General features: G+C 37.0%; 1 protein-coding gene across 1 annotated transcript; it reads right to left on the reverse strand.

The window, feature by feature from the left end:
* Window positions 1-136: 136 nt before the first annotated feature.
* LOC121372385 lies at window positions 137-18057 on the reverse strand. The gene is made up of 5 exons (XM_041498688.1): window positions 17979-18057; window positions 16755-16822; window positions 15841-15949; window positions 1539-1661; window positions 137-528 (listed from the first exon to the last, which is right to left on the reverse strand). Exons 1-5 carry the CDS (start codon window positions 18034-18036, stop codon window positions 506-508), a joined length of 381 nt encoding a protein of 126 aa, XP_041354622.1. The 5' UTR covers window positions 18037-18057; the 3' UTR covers window positions 137-505.
* Between the last annotated feature and the right edge of the window lie 5062 nt (window positions 18058-23119).

The following is a 23119-nucleotide window of genomic DNA, read 5'->3' on the forward strand; positions in this document are numbered from 1 at the left end:
GAACTGACAAACAAGTGGGGGCGAACTCGTACACCTCTACCAGGACCCATCACTGACCAGATACAATGAAACAGCCAGACCATAACCCAGCTATTTAGTATATAAATCAGTTACAATGAAGCAAAACGCAAATCAATAAATTATATATCTGGTCTTTATTAGTTAAACTTGGTATTATACATTCATGCATGCAGTAATGAAAACATGGCTAATTCTCAACATTTCATATTTCCAATAAGGCTATTCAGAGTCACAAGTCAATACCACTGAGTTTTGAGGAAATGAATGTATTTTGTTTTTTATGCCAAACATAGGAAATCTTCATTGTAATCAGTGTTATTGTTTGATATTGCAAATAGTCCCAGTTATACGCGTGTAGATGTGTGTTTTTGGAGAGGAGAGTACATGAAAACAAGGTGACTACATTTCTAAAGAGTATGTGCCATTTTATTTTAAATTATATTGCACATTAGTCTTCTTTGGTCCTGGGTCTAAACAGTTTGTGTTACTTGAAAGACCTGCACAGTCCTGTAACAGAAAAATTAAAAACCTGTTATACACTATATATTTGATACATACAAATATGCATTTTATTCCTGTATCTATTATAAATATTTAGTTTTTAAAGTGTAAAATATTGTCTATTTTTATTATTAAGAAGATTGACACAGCATAACAATCGGAGAATGTGTCCAGAGGTGGTTCGGTCCTATGTGGGGATGGGTGGGTCAACTGGACTAACTCCTCGAAATATTTTCACAATGTATGTGTATATATATGATATATAGATGGTGAAAAGATTTCATTTTACTAAATTTATCCCAAGGAAGGAAAAGAAGAAGATTAAATTCATCCATACGGGATACATATTAATGAAAACAAATCCCCAAAACCGCAAACATCCTCCCCCCCCCCCCCCAAAAAAAAAAAAAAAAATAAATAGGGTCGGCCCTTTTTTTCTAGGTAGGGTCGGTTTTCCGGAAACACACAACGTGTATAATATTAAAGGGACATTCCTGAGTTTGCTGCATTGTAAGATGTTTTCGACTAATAAAATATTTCTACGATTAAACTTACATATTAAATATATTTTCTTGTTTAGAATATCAGTGTCTGTATATTGAATGCATTTCTGATCATCTCAATATTTGTAAGAAGCCCAAACTGGATTTTGTCTTCAAATAATTTCGTACGTACGAAAACATATTTTTTAGGAAATAAAATGAAATTGAACCTTATACAAATACTAGAACGATCAGAAACACGTTTAATATACACCAACTAATATTTTATGATGCAAAATATAGTTGATATATAATTACAATCGTTAAAAAGTCTCTGTTAGTAGATAGCATCTTAAAAATTGCAGCAAACTCAGGAATGTCCCTTTAAACCATTCAGTTGCTAGTAGTATCTTTGTGCTTGAAAAGTTATATTGTCTACACAAGGATGGTAACTGATGCGTAGTGAAATTTCGTTGCCTGTATAATACAAACGGCTGTTCAAAATATAAGATAAAACAAAATATCAACACAAACCTTTCTTTCCAAACTCATCAATACTCCCTGGTCTTCCTGAACAGTAATTACCGAATCCACAAGGGCAGGTCTGCACTACACCAGGAGGGGGTGTGGCCGTGTAGGGATCCCGTACATAACAAACTGAAACATAAAAAACGTTACCAATCAAATGAGATGTAACAATTCACATGCATGTTACAAAATACACAAATTAACGGTCACTATCCCAGTTGTAAACCGTTTGCCAGATGCGCTGTCGGTTTAGGATCGAGCCCCTCAGTGGGTCCATTTGCTTATTTATCGTTCCAGTCGGAAAGAGACCAAGAACTGGTGGCAACGGGTTTCCTTTCTCATTATGTGTGCCGTTCTTCACAATATGTCTAAAATAGGTCAAAACAACACAAACATTACACTTATTAACAACAAAATTGTCTTCATTCTTTGCACAATGACTGGTTTCAGAGCCGCGGGGCCTGTAGCACAAATAACAGCGGAATGGAATGAATGAATGTTTAACGACACCCCAGCACGAAACATACATCGGCTATTGGGTGTCAAACTATGGTAATGCAAACAAATAATGAATGAATGAATGAATGTTTAACGACACCCCAGCACGAAAAATACATCGGCTATTGGGTGTCAAACTATGGTAAATGGAAACAAAACTAAAGTGATGATCAACATCAATATAAAAATTCAAGACAAACAAAAACAGTGTAAAGAACTGTGCAAAAACACAAATATCACAGAATTTTACGGATACTGAATTTTACTCAAAACTTCAATTTTGTGCTGTATTGGCCATTCTCAAAGAGAATGTTACACCCCTGCACCACGGTGAGGTTACAGCACACGCTGGGGACAAAAAAATAAGGTGATGATCAACATCAATATAAAAATTCAAGATTTAAACAAAAACACAGTGTAAAGAACCGTGCAGAAACACAAATATCACAGATAGATACTGACTTTTATTCAAAATTTCAATTTGTGCTGTATTGGCCATTCTCAAAGAGAATGTTACACCCCTGCACCACGGTGAGGTTACAGCACGCGCAGAGGGTTCCCCTTCCCAGGTTTTATATATATATATATATATATATATATATATATATATATATATTGCAACCCCCCTTTATTACCCATATACGGTGTAATATTTGTCTGATCTCTGCCCAGTGTGAGATTGCTTCTAAAGCCAATACAGAAATTCACTTTATTCATATAATGTTTCCATTCAGGAGTCAGATTCCACACACGTTATACAATCTACAATGATTTACAGAAAATGTTTGACTCATTTGTTTTATAAACATAAAATGGTATATATATTTTTAAACAGTGGCTTTAAAGGGACATTCCCGAGTTTGCTGCATTGTAAGATGTTAGACTAATAAAATATTTCTACGATTAAACTTACATATTAAATATATTTTCTTGTTTAGAATATCAGTGTCTTTATATTCAATGTGTTTCTGGTCCTCTTAATATTTGTAAGAAGACCAAACTGGAGTTTGTTTTCAAATAATTTCGTACGTACAAAAAAATCTTTTTTTTTAGGAAATATAATAAAATTTAACCTAGTACAAATATTAAAATGATCAGAAACGACATCATGGCGCTGATGAAACGTTACTTTGTTTAACTAAGTGATTTAGTGTTGTTAAAAGTTACAAAATACAATGTGGAACTGAAAAAACTGTGTGGAACTTCGTTTCTTTATTGCGGTAACCTTTATGTAAATATTATTATAGTTCATGTAGGTTTTATTTCTTGATACGAGCTATTGGATCAACATCTTAATGCAACGGACATCGTTTTGAAATGGCGACGTCATATGCTACAAGTCATTAGCCATATAAGTTAGTTTGTTTGTTTTTTTTTTCTAAAGAAAACCATTTTTGGATTACCCAAAACTTTGCAAGAATATGTGCCTCTGTTAAACAGCTGGACCTAAACAGAGTTGCATAATGTAAGTGAACCCTCAACGCTGCTTGGCCATGATGGCCTTGGCTGTGTTGGACCCCCCTGGTAAGGCATGTTTATTGTCCGATCCTGCCACAGATGAGATAGTACCCACATGTAATAACAGTATACCACCAACAAAAACACAACACCAAGACACAAGAAACTATACACTTAAAGGGACACACCCTAGTTACGGCTAGTTGTTAACCATTACGGCGTTGTTTTTTGCTATTAAACCCATTTTTTCACAAATAAAATTGCACTTTACTTACCGTTTATTATTTAAAATATACATTTCCATTCACCTTAAGTGTTTTTTGGTAATCCTGGTTTTTGTAATGCCACAAAATGCATTTTTCGTATTTCATAAAATCGCACGCACGTCTGAGAAAAAACCGTTGAGCAGACGAGGTCTAATCTATTTTTAGAGGGGATATTTCCATTTCAATGTCACAGACGTTGGTATATCACGTGACCGTTATCATTTTGGTTCGGTTTGTTTTCTCGTGCATGGTTCGCGCAATCAACATCCGATTTGTTGTTGTTCATTTGTGAGATTTTACTTCACAGTTCGTGAACATTTTCAGTAACAATAAAGTTCAGACAAGTAAGTGTCTCAATACAAAACGTTACACACCCTTAAAACCAATAATTTTGCTAAGTCTTACGATATCTGGAGAGAGGATATAACCAGGACAGAACAGTTGGAACATGTCCAGAAGAGGTGAAAGAAACGCACACCAAGTCTGTGAAATTTGTCGTGACGTAGGCATTGTTGTGCTTCGAGCGACATTTGAATACTAACTTTCAAAATTATTTCAAGCAATTGGGACATGGGGATTCCCATGGTATTTATCGATATAAAACCTGCTTTTTCACTCCATTTGATAAAAACGTGATCTAAGTGTGTTACAGGTTTGTAGATTAACCAAATTATAATTTATTTTCGCTGGATGGAATTAGGGTGTGCGGCTTTAACAGAGAGAAAGCATTATCCAAAATAAAAAATACCCTGAATGTTTGTGATGTGAAAAACAATATTTCTGATTTCACTTGGAAAAATAACAATAAATGTGCAAGTGTGATTTTAAAACCTGACATTTTCCAATTGTATAGAGAAGCAATATTTCACCGATACTGGGGACAGAGTGAACATGACAATCAATTACGAATCACATGGACAGAAGTAACAGATGAAACCAAAACAACAATCACTGAAGACAAGATAGCTATAGCAACTGTGGATAGCCAAGGGAAACACATTAAGTGGGGAACTCTGCACGCATACAGAACCACATGCTATCTAATGTTTCAGGGGCAGGCACAGTTGTGGGTTGAGAACGAAGTTCCAAAACTGTCACAAATTGCCAAAAACATAACTATCGGAGAAATAAGTAAGAAAGATGTTGCCACATTAATGAAACTAGAGGACAGAAAAACTCTAGACACCACTGAACAAGATCTATCCACTTCTAACACCATGCAAACCAATATGCCTGTTCAAGTATCCATTGATAACTCGGATGACTATACTGTTACAACGCCTTGTATGGAATCGACAAGAAACTATTCTGAAGTTGATATGGACGATGAGGTCAATGACACCAGCTGTACTAAACCTAAAAAACTGTACAAAACAAAAAAAAACACCTGTAAAAGCTAACCATTCAAAACACACAACACGAAAAGGTAACCAGTGCGCTGGCTCCACATTAGATTTTAGCCAAAAGATTACAGACTTACGTGAAGCTTTCTGCTGGACGACCACATGAGGGACACGGAAGAAATGATCAACGACATAAGAGTGCAATTCTCAAATCGCATAAAGGAAATGCAAGAATCCCATAACAGATCTATAGAAAACTTACAACTTGACAATATCCAAATAAAAAAGGTCAATGAAACGCTAGAAAGAAAAATTGAACAACTTGAAAAGAAAAACAGAGCCCTATCTGCCAGTTTACAAGTATATGCAATAAATGTGGAGTTACTCCAAACTTCACAGAAATCAACAGTGGAGACTTTGATAGAAATTAAAGAGGGACAGTTTGAGGACAGATCAAATGTACCACTGACGTCGGCCGTTAAAGAAAACTGTTCTATGTCATGCATAAAAGAAACAAACAACCCCATAAACAACACAGATGAGCAATCAAGTACAGAAGAAGACAACGAAGAAAAGCAATTTATTCAGGTGAAAAAGAAACAGCAAAATGTAAAGACCATTCACAACACCAAACTTCAAACGGAAGGTAAATATGAGAACATTAGGCAGCCCCCCACCCCCCACCCCCAACACATGCATCAGTGATGAAGTAACATCACTTTTCCTAGGTGACTCGATTCTGCGTTTTATCGGTCAACACATTCCAAACCGTACGTCAAAGGTGTTGTTTTACCCAGGACATGGAGTGACCAAACTCAGTCAGATATTTTTACTACCATGGAGACAAAAAGAAATAACCGAGATAATATAACGAACAAATTTGGACAATCCCTCATATCACTAGCAATTGGAGATCACTTGGGACAGTTTACATGCCACAGGTACAATGGTCAGAGTGTTGTAGATTATGTTCTTGCATCTGAAGAACTCTACAGCCATGTGAAATATTTTAACATTAAACCACTTTCATGGACATCAGACCACTGTCAGCTCTCCCTAAAACTTAATATATCAGTTAGAAACAAAAAGTCACAGGAAAATCCCAAAAAATTCAGCCATAAATTCACGAAACGTAAACAAAGAAAATGGCAGAATAATAGCATGCCACGTGTATACTCAGCAGTAATGTCAGATGAAAACAAAGAGGCACTCAATAGGTTCATTTTGACACCACCACCAACGTCGGATGTAGACGCAAGCTGCTATGTCAACTTGTTTGAATCTATAGTAAATGCCATAAATATATATGCTACCAAAAATCAGAATCTAAATAGATCTCTGAAGAAAATCTTTGGTTTGACATAGAATGCAAAAATGCCAAATTGGCTATGGAATCTAATTTCAAGACATTTAATGCTAATAACACACAAGAAACAAAGCAAAATGCATTGCTGTCCAAAAAGAAATATAAGAGATTAACCCGTCATAAAAAAAGGTCTCATAAAAGTGATCTTGTTTCAAAACTTGTTAACAGTATTAAGGATAAAAAAAAACAAAAAACGAAGTGTTCCCTGATTCTCATGAATTAGTAGACCACTTTGAAAAGATCTACCAAGATCCAACAGTTAACTGTTCTTCTAATGATGTTGATTATACTAATCTGCAGGATAACCAAGTGATTATCAGCACTGGAAATTATAGCATGTATTGAAGATATTAAGCTGAAAAAGGCACAGGGTGTAGACAATGTCAGTAATGAGCTTATCAAATGTCTCTTTCCATTAATACTAGATCATGTTGTCAAACTTTTCAATGATATATTGTCAATAGTCAGTCAGTCAGTCAGTAAAGGTTTAACGTGCATATATGCCACGAAAGCTTAATGCACGCCTGTCATGGGCTTAATCTCTGACTTCGCCAGTGACTAAGTCCAGGGGGGGGGGGGGGGTAAGTTTGAAGTGGGCGGAATTTGGAATATAACCATTTAGTAAAGGTCCAGCGACTGCGCAGACCGACTAGTAGACACAAAGTAGGGCCATGCTGTGATTGGCTGAAGTTCGATTCCTTGGTTCTACCTGTCTAAAAAAATAGTCTACGGAGAATATCTGCATCCCAATCATGTCCGGACTAAGAAATTAAATCCAAAAGTAGTTTAAAAAGTTTTAAGGTGATTTGAGCAAGTGAACGGGCGCCAAAGAGAAGTGTGTTGGACTATTTATAAAAAAATAAACATACAAATTTTGAAGCTCGGCCGAAAATTGTTTAAAGTCCAACTAAGCCCAAAAAGGAGGATACCCGTCCTAGATAAGGTTGGCGTCTACGGGGAGGAGATGATGTAGTCCTCATTGGAGTGGGGCACCAACTTCCTGAAGTCGTGGGCCCATATGCATTACGCCAGTGGGAGGTACTGAGCGCCGGCGATGATCTTGATGATCCTGTGAATGGTGTAGTTGTCCATCTCGTTGTGGAGGATCCCCTGTCTAAACAAGCCGTCCCGACGCGAAGTGATGACAAGGACCTGCCCGACTCCCCGTAGATCCCCAGGGTGGATGGCGACCTGGTTGCCATCCGGAAAAGTTTTGAATTCTTCCTCTTTGATCCCGCCTGGCAGTTTGTAGGGATCCGATACGTCACCAACCAGGTACTTAGCGTACTGGCTCTTGATCTTTCGTTTCGCGAGCTGCCAGTAGGCTATTTTCCTCCAGAGTGGGCCCATTCAATAATTGTCCCTTTGCACAAAACAGACCCAAGTAACTATCGTGGAATCGCTCTAAGTAGTTGTATTGGTAAATTGTTTTGCAAAATAATAAACGAATTGTAGACTACCTACAACAAACCAACCAAATTGATATCTGTCAAGCTGGGTTCAGGCAAGGATTTAGAACAACAGATCACATATTTACACTAAAAAAACCCGATTGATAAATATAAATATAAAAAGAAAAAGGTGTATGCATGCTTTGTAGATCTCAAACGAGCATTCGATTATGTGGATAGAAGCAAATTATTTAATAAAATTGCTCTTATGGGGGTTACAGGTAATGTTTTAAAAATAATCGAATCTTTATATGTTAATGTTACTGTGACGGAACATGCTCTTATTTTTTTTCGCCTGTGGCGATATTAATTGTTTTAGAGGGCCGTGTGCAGTCCCAATATGCACTTAGACTAGGTGGGCACTTTGTTACGTAATACCTCCGCGCGACCGTACCCTCTAATACACACCCAGACCAAGTGTGGAGGCTATGTGGCCAGTAGTTACGTAATACCTCCGCGAGTTCTCTTTTACGACCTTGTTTTCCGAGCGGGTGGCGTCAGTAAGTCTGGCCATCTAAGGAAAAAAATGTCTTGGTCGCTGTGGAAAATTCACATGATAGGGGGAGGACCGCGATGTGCCCCCAGGCGATATTCGGTTTTTGTAATAAATAGCTTGGATTTAGATTTATCGGGGAAAAACATAGGAAGGCTTCCAGGGGGAACGTTGTCCGTCCGGACTGGTAAATATTTTATTTCTGCTCTGTTGTATAACCTTGATGTGATTTTAAATATTTTAATACTGTATTATACCAATATTATTTAGACGGTGCTGCCGGTAATCTGACGCAGTATACTGTAGGCTCACTGTTCTAAATATATATAAAGCTCAACCAGTCATCCTAGAGGACCTAGGTAAACTGTAGGTTATTGTCTTTATTGTGATAGGTACCAGTATTAATTCTGTATTACAAGGTTACTGAATTGAGTAGATAAGGGTTAATTAAAAATTAACCAGTTAGGAATAGAGTTGTAATTCCTTTATTAATTAAGTTCCCCTGGAAGCGTTTCTCAATTATCACACGTGTGGGTGTTGTGTCACGGTGAAGTGATTAGAATATTGTATAAACTAGACACCTAGTGATTAACTAATTAAGTGATCAGTTCTGGGTTGTTACTATTTGTTGTTGTTAATTAACTACTGCGGCAGTACATTTGTCAGCGTAGATTAATACAGATTCCAAAGTGTATTGTGTTTTTGTTGTGTTTTCTAGTGAACTAAACGTGCTATATTATATATACTTTATATAAGATCTTATGTCTGTTCATACCTAGAGACGAGCCACGCGGGTATATACTGCCCGATACAGAGAGATCTAATAGATATACAGTTAGGAGAGATATTTGGATAATCGTGTTTCATTCAGTTACGGGTATTATAGGATCCCCGTGACAGTTACATATAGTGTTCAGACTGATAAAGGCATATCACAACCATTCCAATCAAACATTGGTGTTCGCCAGGGCTGTATTTTATCTCAAACACTATTTACTATGTTTATTAATGACTTTCAAGAATATATATGTAACATTGGAGATAAAGTATCACTAGACACAATGCGCTTAAGCCATCTACTTTTTGCAGATGATCTTCTACTTTTATCAGAAACCCCACATGGTCTACAACAGCTCCTTGATCAACTAGATATATATTGTAATGACAACAATCTTACTATTAATTTAAATAAAACAAAAAGTGTTATTTTTGGTGGCCAAAGTACAACAAATAAGCTAACTTGGCATCTCTCGGGCAATAAAGTCCCAGTTGTAACAAAGTATACATATATATATATAGGGGTTGACTTTACTCAAAATGGAAATTTTAAAGAATGTTCCCGATCACTTTGGAGCAAAGGACTAGGTTGTTTTTACAAGATGCAGAAAGAATTCTCAAATGTTAACCTACCAGTAGACATTTCATGCCAGTTATTTAATTCTCTTGTTGAGCCTGTCCTTTTATATGCCAGTGAGGTTTGGGGTGCCCAGTTCATATCATTAAAATATTTGGAAACTTTCCTGCCAGAGAGAGTGCTTTTAAAATTTTGTAAATCAACACTACAGGTTAATAGTCGTACCCATAATTGAGCCTCTGGAGCTGAGCTAGGTTTGTACCCACTCCTGTTGTCTGTGGTAAAATGAATGCTACATTTTTACTCCCATATGCAAACTACGGACAACATTATTTTACAACATGCTTTCTCTGAATGCACAAGCCTTGAAAAGAAAAATATTGGTTGGCTTCAAAAATTATATTATTACATTGGTGAGTTGAATCAAAAACGAAGCACTGTTAATTATCCCATTCATCTTATAAATATAATTAAAACTAAGTATCACACTATTTTAAAAGAAAACCTTATAGCTCCAGCCAAAAGAGATGGATCCATTAATAAGATGCGTACGTACAAATTATATAAACACAATATTCAATTAGAGCCATATTTATTACACTGTATACACCCAGAACACCGTAAAACGTTTACTAAATTACGTCTCAGTGACCACAAATTAAAAATAGAGACTGGGCGCCATACAAAACCCTTCACTCCAGTGGAAGAACGTTTATGTGACCACTGCAATGTAATTGAAGATGAATACCATCATATCATAATATGTAAGAAATATAATAGTAAACGTGTCAAATTATATGCATATCTAACTTTCCATAATTACCTATTTAAAAGTATGAGTATATATATTATGCAAAACCAAAATCCAGCCTGTGCTAGTGCGGTATGCAAATTTCTTCACGATTATACATGTATTGCCCATAATTAGTCCTTCTTTAGTCATTTTGTTTGTTTCTTGTTTATGCATATGTTTTCCATCCAGTTCCGTATGTGGAATGTTTATATGCAATAAAGTTTTTATCTTTATCTTTTATACAGCCACTAATGTTTTATGCAGAAAAATATATTTGATATGTAATTACAGTCGTCAAAACGTCTCTGTTAGTAGATAACATCTTAAAGATTGCAGCAAAGTCAGGAATGTCCCTTTAATAGCATAGACAAAAAAGTATTTTCTAATACAACTAGTGTAGTGTCGTATTATTTTGTACTGTAAACATCTGGCTGTAAAAAGAACGTCGTTATGTCATGACGTCACTAACATTATGTAATGCACTGCCTGCAACTTGCGTAAGGTTATACGGCTGATATTAAAAATCAGTTAAATTTGACAATGGGTAATAAAGAGAATAACCAAATTGCTACGAGGAGTTACGAATTATCAGTGCCTCGTGAATGAATGTTGTAAAACCCGAGCCTCGGGTTTATAAAATTCATTCACTTGGGACAGATAATTCGTAATTCCTCGTAGCTAGTTATTCTTTAACTTTAAGTACACATCACCCCCCCCCCCCCCCCCCCCCCCGAAGCGCGTGTCCTGTAGCACGTGCTACTAGGATAAACCGGCTCTGATTGGTTTCAGTAAAACATCAACATGAAGTATATTCTTTATTAGTCCAAGGAAATCTTTTTTTTATCATAAATATGGCGAGGTATATTGAGAGTTGCTTCCCTTGCATTGCCCGTCAAGTTAACATTGATGAGTTGGGTTTCAAATCACAATGTTGGCAGTGTAAGAACTAACGAACAGCTGTATAACTAATCAGTTAGTTTGTTTTGTTTAACGACACCTGTCACGGGGATCCTATAATACCCGTAACTGAATGAAACACGATTGTCCAAATATCTCTCCTAACTGTTTATCTATTAGATCTCTCTGTAACAGGCAGTTATACCCGCTGTGGCTCGTCTAGGTATGATCAGAGATACGATCTTATATAAAGTATATATTATTATAGCACGTTTAGTTCACTAGAAAACACAACAAAACACAATACTCTTTGGAATCTGTATTAACCTACGCTGATAAATGTACTGCCGCAGTAGTTAATTAACAACAACAAATAATAACAACCCAGAACTGATCACTTAATTAGTTAATCTCTAGGTGTCTAGTTTACACAATATGCTAACCACTTCACCGTGACACAACACCCACACGTGTGATAATTGAGAAACGCTAACACACACACGTGTGATAATTGAGAAACGCTTCCAGGGGAACTTAATTAATAAAGGAATTACAGCTTTATTCCTAACTGGTTAATTTTTAATTAACCCTTACTACTCATTCAGTAACCTAGTAACACAGAATTAATACTGGTACAATAAAGACAATAACCTACAGTTTACCTAGGTCCTCTAGGATGACTGGTTAAGCTTTTTATAATTATTTAGGACAGTGAGCCAACAGATTACTGCGTCAGATGACCGGCAGCACCGTCTAAATAATATTGGTATAATACAGTATTAAAATATTTAAAGTCACATCAATCACATCAAGGTTATACACAGAGCAGAAAATATATATTTACCAAAGTCCCGCCTCAACTAATATAGATCGTTCAGTGGACGGACAGCGATCCCCTGGAGCCTTTCTATCTTTCTCCCAGATATCTCTAAACCCTAGCTATTTATTCAAAACTCTCAGAGACAGCGAATATCGCCTGGGGGCACAAGGCGGTACCTCACGTATCATCTGATATTTCCACCTCTCCCAGAGTCGGTATATTTTCTTAGATCGTCAGACTGGCTGTCGCCAGTTCGCCAGAAATCACGGTTGTAAAAAAACCGCACTCGCGGAGGTATTACGTAACTACTGGCCCCCTGGGCTGGGTGTGTATTAGACGACCGCCGCGCAAAGGTATCACGTAACAAGTTGCCCATCTGGGCTTAAGTGCAATTTGGAACTGCACACGGCCCTCCAAAATAATTAATATCGCCACAGGCGAAAACAAATTAAGAGCATGTTCCGTCACAACACCACTAGAGCACATTGATTTATTAATCATCGGCTATCGGATGTCAAACATTTGGCAATTTTTCAGGACCGGATTTAGACCGGGGGGTGCACTTCAGGTTCGGGGCCCCCTCGACATAGAAATTAAATTACATGACAAATAAAAAAAATTTTATTTTATTTTTATTTTTGTTCTTACGTCAAACCAAACTGAAATTATTTACAAAAAAACAACAACAACAAATTTTTAAAGAATGATGGGACGGACTGTAGCTCTCTTACAGTCAGAATATTCTGGCTACTTCCACTGATGCAATATTTGGGTACAATCATTATTCATTGTCCATAGTTGGTTTTATATATTGCCATTAAGATGTTATATTTGTTGGGTACTGAGCCATGTTGGCATTAGCTCGTGTCACCTCCAGCCTTCCTCTTATTGATATTGATATATCAATAAGGGGAGGGCTGGAGGTAACTCGAGCAAGTTGGCATTAAAGGCAATCAAAAGAGAAATGTTGCTGCCAAGTCTGCTTTGAATTTGCCCCGTGTTGGTGTCCCTACAGTGAATTTAAATATCATATTTAAGCAGTATATGCTTTCGACATGGCAAGATGACTGGGACGGTACGGTCGCTAACAAGCGTCATTCTGTCATCCTATAGGCGGTGCAGGAAGGATGAAGTCTTTGTGCCGTTCACGAATCGGCCATACATATTTGACAAATTCATTTGTTTCAAAGAAGGACCCGCCTCCTCAGTGTGTATTGTCAGTGTACACTGACTGCGCAACATTTTGGAGTGTGATCATCTGAAGCCGACGAGAAATTATGTATGTGGTAATAGACATTTTTGGGAATCTTTTAAATTCCACCCAGAGTTAGTTTTAACGTTTTTAAAGCACTTTGATTTCTATACAAAGTTTTAAAATATATTTACCCCGATATTTATGCTGTATTATATCCGCCCCCCCCCTCCCCCCCCCCCACACACAGCTCCTTACACTGTGGTTATAAATAATTATATAACTAAACTTTTCATACACTTCATATACCTTTTATGACACCCAATAGCCGATGAGTATTTTTGTGTTGGGTGTCGTTAAACATTCATCCAATGAATGAATGAATGAATGAATGAATGAATGTCTAACGACACCCCAGCACGAATGATCAACATGAATATAAAAATTCAACAGTTAAATAAAAACAGTGTAAAGGACTGTGTAAAAATACAAATATCACAGATAGATATAATTAAAATTTAGAATAAAACTCGGTGTCACGTAAAAATTGTAAAATACGTTCTGGATGGAATCGAAATGATTCCATCACATTACTTTGGCCAAAAATATCTTTTCGAGTTTCATGAAGATGCTTACACTCCACAAAAATGTGGTGTACCGTCAGAGTACACTGACAGTACTCACACTGAGGTGGAGGATCTTTCTTGAAGATAAATGAATGGGTCAAGTGAGTATGACCGATGCGGGCACGACACAAGACTACTTCATCCTTCCTGCACTGTCTATAGGAGGACTGCCACTCCCAAGACTGGCTTGACAGCATGAAGCTTGCTCGCAACCTCACCGTCCCAATCACGTTGCCAAGTCGAAAAGATAAATTGGTTGATATTATTTTTAAAATCAGTATAAGGTACACCAACCCTGGCATGAGGCAAATCCAAAGCAGACTTGGCAGCTGAATCTGCCTTTTCATTACCCCTGATGCCAACATGGCTGGGCACCCAACAAAATACAATGTCTTTATTCGCAATAGATAAAAAGACACACTTAAGTATCACCATGTCGGGCAGTCTCATGGAAAGTATTGTGTCTGATGGAAAGACTGTAGCACAAGCCACAGAATTTCCATCCCGTGATCCATCTGTATACACAGGAATGTAATTACGGTACTTGTCTTGAATTTCCATGAACAACTGTTTAAACACAACAGCATCTGTACGATCTTTCTTTAGGTGCGAAAGATCTAATACAATTTTAGGTGGTGTAATACACCATGGTGGTAAAACAAAAAATGAAGATGTTTCCAAAGTGTCTGATAAATCAATGTTGGAAAGCGATAAAAAAAACGCTTAATACGAAGACCAAATGTACGTATAGCATTTAGCCTTGCATCATACAAGTTCATATATTTGTTGTCAAACACCGCATCATGAGCTGGATGTGTTGGTAACGATTTAATCTTGGCAGCATACTGTAGAGAAAGCTTGGCACGTCTAGCACCCAAACAAGGTTCGTGTGCATCAACGTACAAGCTCTCTACAGGAGATGTTCTAAATGCACCAAGGACAAAGCCTAAGTTCCTGATTGTGTATAGGATCTAGCATCTGCAAGTAAGACTTGCGTGCCGACCCATACACAATGCATCCATAATCAACTTTTGATCTAACTAGAGATCTATACAGACGGAGCATAACCTTTCGGTCTGCTCCCTATTCCGTATTACCAATAACTTTTAAAATATTCAAAGCTTTTAAGCCCTTCTTTTTAACATATTTAAGATGGGGCACATTCAAAGTGTGCAAGACGATGAAGCTGATGTCACCTCCACCCATATCTCTAATAATTTTATACTGTGTAATTGGTGTAATAAGTCTGACACATAGTCTTCCGATGAAACCAACTACTTCACCACTGTATACATGACCACACATACCTCGGCTTTTGATATATCAATCATGGAAGGTTGAAAATGATGCTAACAGTTTCAGTTAAATATATATATTGTGTAATCTACGCAATAATATCATAATTAATTAAAATAAATTTTATATATCACTGGTTACCTGCATATATACGGGGCGGGACATGGCCAAATGGTAAAACGCTCGCTTAATACGCGGTCAGTTTGGAATCGATCCCCATCGGCGGGCCCACTGGGCTATTTGTCGTTCTAGCCAGTGCACTACGACTGGTATATCAAATGCCGTGGTATGTGCTATCATGTCTGTGGGATAGTACATATAAAAATCCCTTGCTATCAATGGAATCGTAGCGTGTTTCGTCTCTAGGACTATATGTCAAAATTACCAAATGATGATTAATAAATCAGTGTATTCTAGTAGTGTCGTTAAACAAAACAAACTTTTAATTTTCTTACCTGCCGACATACTTCCCATCTTCTGACAAACCCCGGAAGTAGCACCTGGTTGTCGGTTAACACAGCAATGGCTGGCAGGACAGTCTCTTGGGGATGAGCAGGAGTCATCCTGACCATGAAAGCAAACAAGACAACTGAATGTAGTTGGTAATACTTTATTCAGATCTTTTAAAAAACCCACTTTTATTATTAGTTTTTTTTACTTCATTTGCTATTCGTTTCACCTACATGTTAAAAAAAAAACCCAAACAATTAGGGTCGTCCATTTTTTCTCTAAGTAGGGTTGGGTTCCTGGAATAACTTTTTTTTTAGGTCACAGTAGTATAGTAGGACAATCATGACAATCCAGAATAATAAAACAACAACATAATAATGAATTGTTATCAAATGATCATTGATATCGGAGTAGTTGTGTTTGATAATAAGTTGAAACTATTCTAACAAGGCTGTAGATAAATATCCATACTTCCCCCTTCGTACCGGACTCAGCCACTGACAATGTCAGAAGTTGCGACCGGAGCGGACGTGCCTTAATATTAAATTGCTATTGGAACATTTATAGAATGCCTCTAGTTAACCTATAACCAATGGGGGTGGGAGTAAAAACTAATTTAACCTGAAATATAGTTTATTCGTTAGAATTTGCGCTGTTTGTGTGTGTTGCAACTATACCTGCCATCCACCCTCCTAGGTACTCATTCTATTTACTATAGCCATAAGAGACTCAAAATATATACTGTCGCCCCTTGTTCAGAAACCATGGCTGAATATTCTAACCTAACGACATTAGCGTGAAAAAGAAAATTCAATAAAAAGCTGAAATAAACCAAAAGCCAGTCAAACGTTATATATGTTATAGAACAGGTATACTGGATGTAAGTACGTTATATATGTTATAGAACAGGTATACTAACACGTTTACTTGGCAGTCCATCCGAGTTTACACACAGCTCTCCACATCCACCAGAGCAGCAGATTTCACCTGGAATGTAATTGTCCTCACATATAAAACTGTATCAAGACCACACACACACCTGTAATTAAGTTTGCTTCCATAACAACACTCGATTATTATTACCACGTATTACGTATTGACCACTGAACTAAGTTGTTTGTGCTAAGTAAATCCTTATCCTTAAGTGTATTCTAAAAGCAACACATACCTTAAAGGGTCATTCCCGAGTTTGCTGCATTGTAAGATGTTTCCGACTAATAAAATATTTCTACGATTAAACTTACATATTAAATATAATTTCTTGTTTAGAATATCAGTGTCTGTATATTTCATGTGTTTCTGGTGGTCTTAAGATTCGTAAGAAGCCCATACTGAATTTTGTCTTCAAATAATTTCGTACGTACGAAAAAATATAATTTAGGAAATAAAATGAAATTTAACCTAGTACAAATATTAGAACGATCAGAAACACGTTTTAGTATACAGACACTAATATATTATGCAGAAAAATATATTTGATATGTAATTACAATCGTTAAAAAGTCTCTGTTAGTCGATAACATCTTAAAAATTGCAGCAAACTCAGGAATGTCCCTTTAATCTCCACTGACAAGGCAAACACTGAAACCAATAGGCACCTCTTCACTAGTTACACACACTACTACATTGATGATGACGGTGGTTGTTGTTATGGTTGTGGCGATGACGATGATGGTGGTGATGATGATGAGTTAAAGGGTCAGTCCTGAGTTTGCTGCAATTTTAAAGACGTTATCGACTAATTACATATCAAATATATATTTTTTTTCTGCATAAAATATTAATGGCTGTATATTAAACGTATTTCTGATCGTTCTAGTACTTGTACTTGGTTAAATTTAATTGTATTTCCTATATTTCCGTACATACGAAATTATTTAAATCAAATCAAGTTCGGGCTTCTTACAAAACATTAAGACGACCAGAAACACATTGAATATAAAGACACGGATATTCTAAACAAGAAAATATATTTAATATGTAAGTTTAATCGTAGAAACATTTTATTAGTCGGAAACATCTTACAAATGCAGCAAACTCAGGAATGTCCCTTTAAAAGATTTCATTAATCGGATACATCTTACAATGCAGGACATTCAGGAATGTCCCTTTAATACAAACTTGACAGTATATAAAACTATACCTGCTAACAGAGCGCCTACCAGCACAACGAAAGTCAGACTGCCTCTTACAGCGTTCATTTTGAAGATATGCTTGCTTTCCCTTTGCTCTGGCCTATTATACGAAACCGTTTCACACTTAATCATACATTTATTACAAAAATGACAGAAAGTAAATAATTATTTCACCTAAATTAAATGACACGATTGTGAAATGTTAACTATCGCTTTAATAGATCTTAACCATCACCATCATGGTAACAGCTGGACATCTATATTAAAACAAAAAAACCCTCCATACTTTAGGAAACGCCCAACAGTTTCACGACATACGTGTACATGTAATTACTGATAACTTAATTAAACGATATTAGTGAAGGGCATTTCGTTAATAGTTGCAAAATTGCTACAAACTGAACTGATTATTTTAATGAGTTGCGTCCCTTGTTCTTTTCGAGGCGTTAATATTGTTTGACAAAACGGACATTCAGGTTAATGAGGTTTTGAGATGAAGTCAACGCCAGGTGACGCCACACGAAATAAGGGTCCTACGCGAAGACGGAAACCAGTCTAGCAAGTCGTTTTCGTACATTATTAAAAATAAATAACATCAAAATACGGCGTGTTCAACTTGCTTGAACTATAAAACAAAATAAAAATAAGTATAAACTGATGTGCAGATCGAATTTTAAATGTGTATTTTGACAACCAATAGCCAATGATTAATCTATGTGCTCCAGTGGTGTCGTTAAACAAAACAAACTAACTAACTAATTGTTTATTGTACCGTAAGCCTTATATACGTAGGTAGGGTGTATAAGTGATTTTCGTGAATAACTTTAATTCGGATCAATTGCAAAATGGGGTAAAATATTATTATTTATTTTTATACGCCCGTATATAATGGTATGGCGTTGTCCGTCCGGACCATATCTTGCATAGATATGCATGCAGCACCACCAAACCTGACATGTAGGAACAACTTGGGATGGCGGCGTGTAGCGTACTATTACTAGGTCACTGTGACCTACTGTTCACGGTCTACTGCACACAACAGTAAATCCTTCACCAGATCATATCTTGCATACAGGGCAATCAGACCTCACATGTAGGAACAACTTGGGATGGCGGCATGTCGCGTACTATTACTAGGTTACTGTGACCTACTTTTCACGGTCTACTGCACATAACAGTAAATCTTTCACCAGATCATATCTTGCATACAGGGCAATCAGACCTCACATGTAGGAACAACTTGGGATGGTGGTGTGTCACATACAATTACTAGGTCACTGTGATACAAATAAATTCAATAATTTCTCTATATTCTGAACATCATAGGAAAATCTTGTTTAGCCTTTGAAAACATTTTCCCTTTCTAATGAAGAACAGTAACTTCTTAATCAGACAGCACCTTCTCTAATGGATACAGTATCATCAGTAGTTGGTCCAAAAGAAACTGTTCATCCATCCCATTCTAAACATTTCACATAATTAGAATTGAATCATACCCGTAACATATTCATTAATATCGATGGTTTTCAATCAAACTCCTGACGGGCGTATCATGTACGTCACCGGTACGTTTGTTTTAGAAATTATGTTTTTGGAGTTTAATATATGTGAATTTACATAAAACTTTATTATCATTTTTTTTTTAAACAAAATATATTCTGAAAATTATCTTCAATGGTACCAGACTTTCTTTCCCAAGCCTTGTTCGCAGATGATTTATTTTTTGTAATGCGCACACGTGTGTGTGTGCTTATTTGCATTGATGATTGAGAACACGGAACACATCTAGTCTGTTAAATATTAAAATGTATAAATATATATTAACACCACAAATATATTTAATATGCCCATTTTACTAGTGGAATGAACAAATGAGCTCAATTCCAGTGATTAGTAATTAAGTCTCAGGAAGATAATCACCATCTGAAAACGCCTGTAACGATAGCAGTCAACTATTAAATCAATGCCAAAACATCCTGCACACAATGCGGTGTTTGATAACAAATATATGAAGTTATTTGATGCGAAACCGAATGCGATTCGAACATTTGGTCTTCGCATTAAGCAGTTTTTATGTTTCGAACATTGATTTAACAGACATTTTGGAAACGCCTTCATATTTTATTTTGCCAACTTGGTGTGTCAAACCACCAAAAATTGTATTTGATCTTGTGCATCTAAAAAAGGATCGCACAGATGCAGTTACTTATAAACAACATTTCATGGAAATCCAAGACAGGTACTGTGATTAATTACATTCCTGTTTACACAGATGGATCACGGGATGGAAATTCTGTGGCCTGTGCTACAGTTTTCCCATGAGACGCAATAATTTCCATGAGATTGCCCGATTCAGCATCAGTCTATAGAAGGATGAAATAGTCTTGTGTCGTGCTTGCATCGGCCATACTTACTTGTCCCATTCATTTCTTTTGAAGAAGGATCCTCCACCTCAGTGTGAGCACTGCCAGTGTAGTCTGACGGTATACCACATTTTGGTGGAGTGTCCTGATCTCAAAGAATTAGTTTTACAATTTGTATGTGATACTGACTTTTATTCTAAATTTTAATTGTCTCTATCTTTGTTATTTTTATTTTTGCACAGTTCTTTACACTGTTTTAATTTAACTGTTGAATTTTTATATTGATGTTGATCATCAATTTTTTTGCATTTGCCATACTTTGACACCCAATAGCCGGTGCTGCATATATATATATGCCGAACTTCTTCCCAGTTTGCCCCTGTCAACTCCTATCTCTAAGCTCTTTCAAGTGATGGAGGTCCATCATTGTTCAAAATAACTGGAAAGTGGTCACTACCACAAGGGTCTGGACAAACTTTCAAGGAGAAATCAAGACAAAGTGACGGACTACAAAGGGTTAAATCAATGGATGTGAAAGAACCACTTGCAGGATGAAAGTATGTATGACTTTTATCATTAAGTAATATTAAGTCATTTTTGAGAATTCAGTCTTCTAATTGTTTACCGCTATTATTTAAGTCATTGCATCCCCACAAAGTGTGGTGATCATTAAAATCTCCCATGATAATAAAGGCAGTAGGGGAGTTGATCAAGAACACCTTGAAAGTCCCTAGGGTTAAAACAGTAATTGTTGTCGGAGGTATGCGGAGTTACCTTAATCGGCACATTGCAAAAAACTGTTGAATGTTTTTCGGTGAATCACTCGACCAACGGCCCATTCTTAATTTTCTTAACAGATTTTGGCTCACCAGCCAAGCCAACAATTGCCCTTTAATGGCAAAAGGTGAAAGTTTATTCAAGGTTCCATCATCAGTGGAAGTGATGACAAGAAACCTTGGCCAATGTTGTGAAGAAATCACTTTGGATTTCTTCACATTTGTTTTAGATTTCATGGACTCCTCGTCCGAAGACAAGAAGTCCGAAACTTCGGTGTGGACCCTTTTAAGGGTCCCATCTAAGGTTGATAAATTTGTTTTACCCATAGGTTAAAAAAGGTTCATCAACCATGCCCACCACCGAGTCCAACAAGGGGACATGGTGCTGCGGATATCCAGCAGACAGCCATGCCAGGGATACATAGTTGATATACTTGGGCAATAAGAATAACAAAACCACCCAGTTGACCCTAGCCACTGCCCCAAGAGCAACAAATGCATATGGTGTATACAACTATATAAACAAAACAAAAATTGTTTGCTCTGGAGCTTGGCGTGACCAGCCGATTGATCAGGTCGGGCCTTCCTGACCGCCCGTCTGTTGTATTGTCAGAAGTCATAGCCGCAAGTATGCCCCAACTCAACCACCAGGATCCCATCGTCCATCTTCACGGGTCGCACCTCACGGCAAACAAGGTTCCCCAAAAGGGGAGTTGTACTGTATTAGCCATTCTCAAGGAGAATGTTTCAACCCTGCACAACGGCGAGGTTACAGTACACGCAGGGGAATTCACAAACCATGCCCCCACCCATCACAAGGGGACATGCAACTGCGAATAACCACCAGCCAGGGATACATGGTCAATATACTCAAGCAATAAATAAATTTAAAAAAATAAAATAATAATAATAATAAAACCCCCACCTGATTCAAGGAATGGTTATTCTTGGCAAATATAATTAAAAATGTTTGTTTGCTCTTGACCATGGCCACCCGTCTAGCTGAACTCCAGGCCAAAGTGGTGTGCTGCCAGAAAACATACCCGTATATATGTTACCAGGTCAACCACCAGGATCCCATCATCCAGCTTTACGGGATGCACCTCACGGCCAACAAGGTGCCCCAAAAGGGGAATTGTGCTGTATTGGTCATTCTGAAAGAGAATGTTGCACCACGCGCAGGGGCCGTATAGGTAGTGCAGAAAGGATGAATAGTCTTGTGTCGTGTTCGTATCGGTCATACTTACTTGATCCCATTCGTTTATCTTGAAGAAAGATCCTCCACCTCAGTGTGAGCACTGTCAGTGTCCTCTAACGGTACGCCACATTTTGGTGGAGTGTAAGCATCAGACACAAACTAGAAAATATATATTTGGCAAACGTAATGTCTGAATTCTTTACGTGATACTGACTTTTATTCTAAATTTTAATATTACCTTTATGTGATCTTTGCATTTTTACACTGTGTTTTTATATTGATGTTGACCATCACTAAGTTTTGCCTTTACCACAGTTTGACACCCAATAGCCAATGCATTTTTCGTGTTGGGGTATCGTTAAATATTCATTCATTCATTCTGTTGTAGCTGCTGACTATGTTTGCTGGAAGTATGGCAACCATTTTGAAACAAACGTTAATTTTGATAATACCTTCAACATGCTTTTAAATCCTAGTACATAAAAAGTCCCCAAAATGGCTAAAATCGAACAAAGTTGTTCTTATACATGCCAATAACGGAGAATCGTTGAAAAAATGGCAGCCATTTTGAAAAATTCTCGTAATATTGGCATTTCAAGTTGCTCACTGAACGAATTAGAAGAACTCACCAAAGAGATCATCTGTGCAAAGTTTCATACTTGTACCACCATTTCAAACGTCACATCTGTTGTCTGCTCTGCTCTGCCAATAGTCCCATCCTATATTTGCCACTCCCACCATCAGACGTTAAGTTTAGCATGTTTTAAAACATATAAAATGACTAACATCGAAGAACTATATTAAAATAACTC

The sequence above is a fragment of the Gigantopelta aegis genome, chromosome 4 (assembly GCF_016097555.1).
Source record: "Gigantopelta aegis isolate Gae_Host chromosome 4, Gae_host_genome, whole genome shotgun sequence".
Lineage (NCBI taxonomy): Eukaryota > Metazoa > Mollusca > Gastropoda > Neomphalida > Peltospiridae > Gigantopelta > Gigantopelta aegis.

Excerpts from the sequence above, each read along its gene's own strand:
- LOC121372385 (XM_041498688.1), bottom strand. The coding sequence starts at position 18,036 with ATGAACGCTGTAAGAGGCAGTCTGACTTTCGTTGTGCTGGTAGGCGCT. Across the intron at positions 16,823-17,978 it reads GGTAGGCGCTCTGTTAGCAG|GTGAAATCTGCTGCTCTGGT; the intron begins GTATAGTTTTAT and ends ATTACATTCCAG. Across the intron at positions 15,950-16,754 it reads ATGGACTGCCAAGTAAACGT|GATGACTCCTGCTCATCCCC; the intron begins GTTAGTATACCT and ends TTTCATGGTCAG.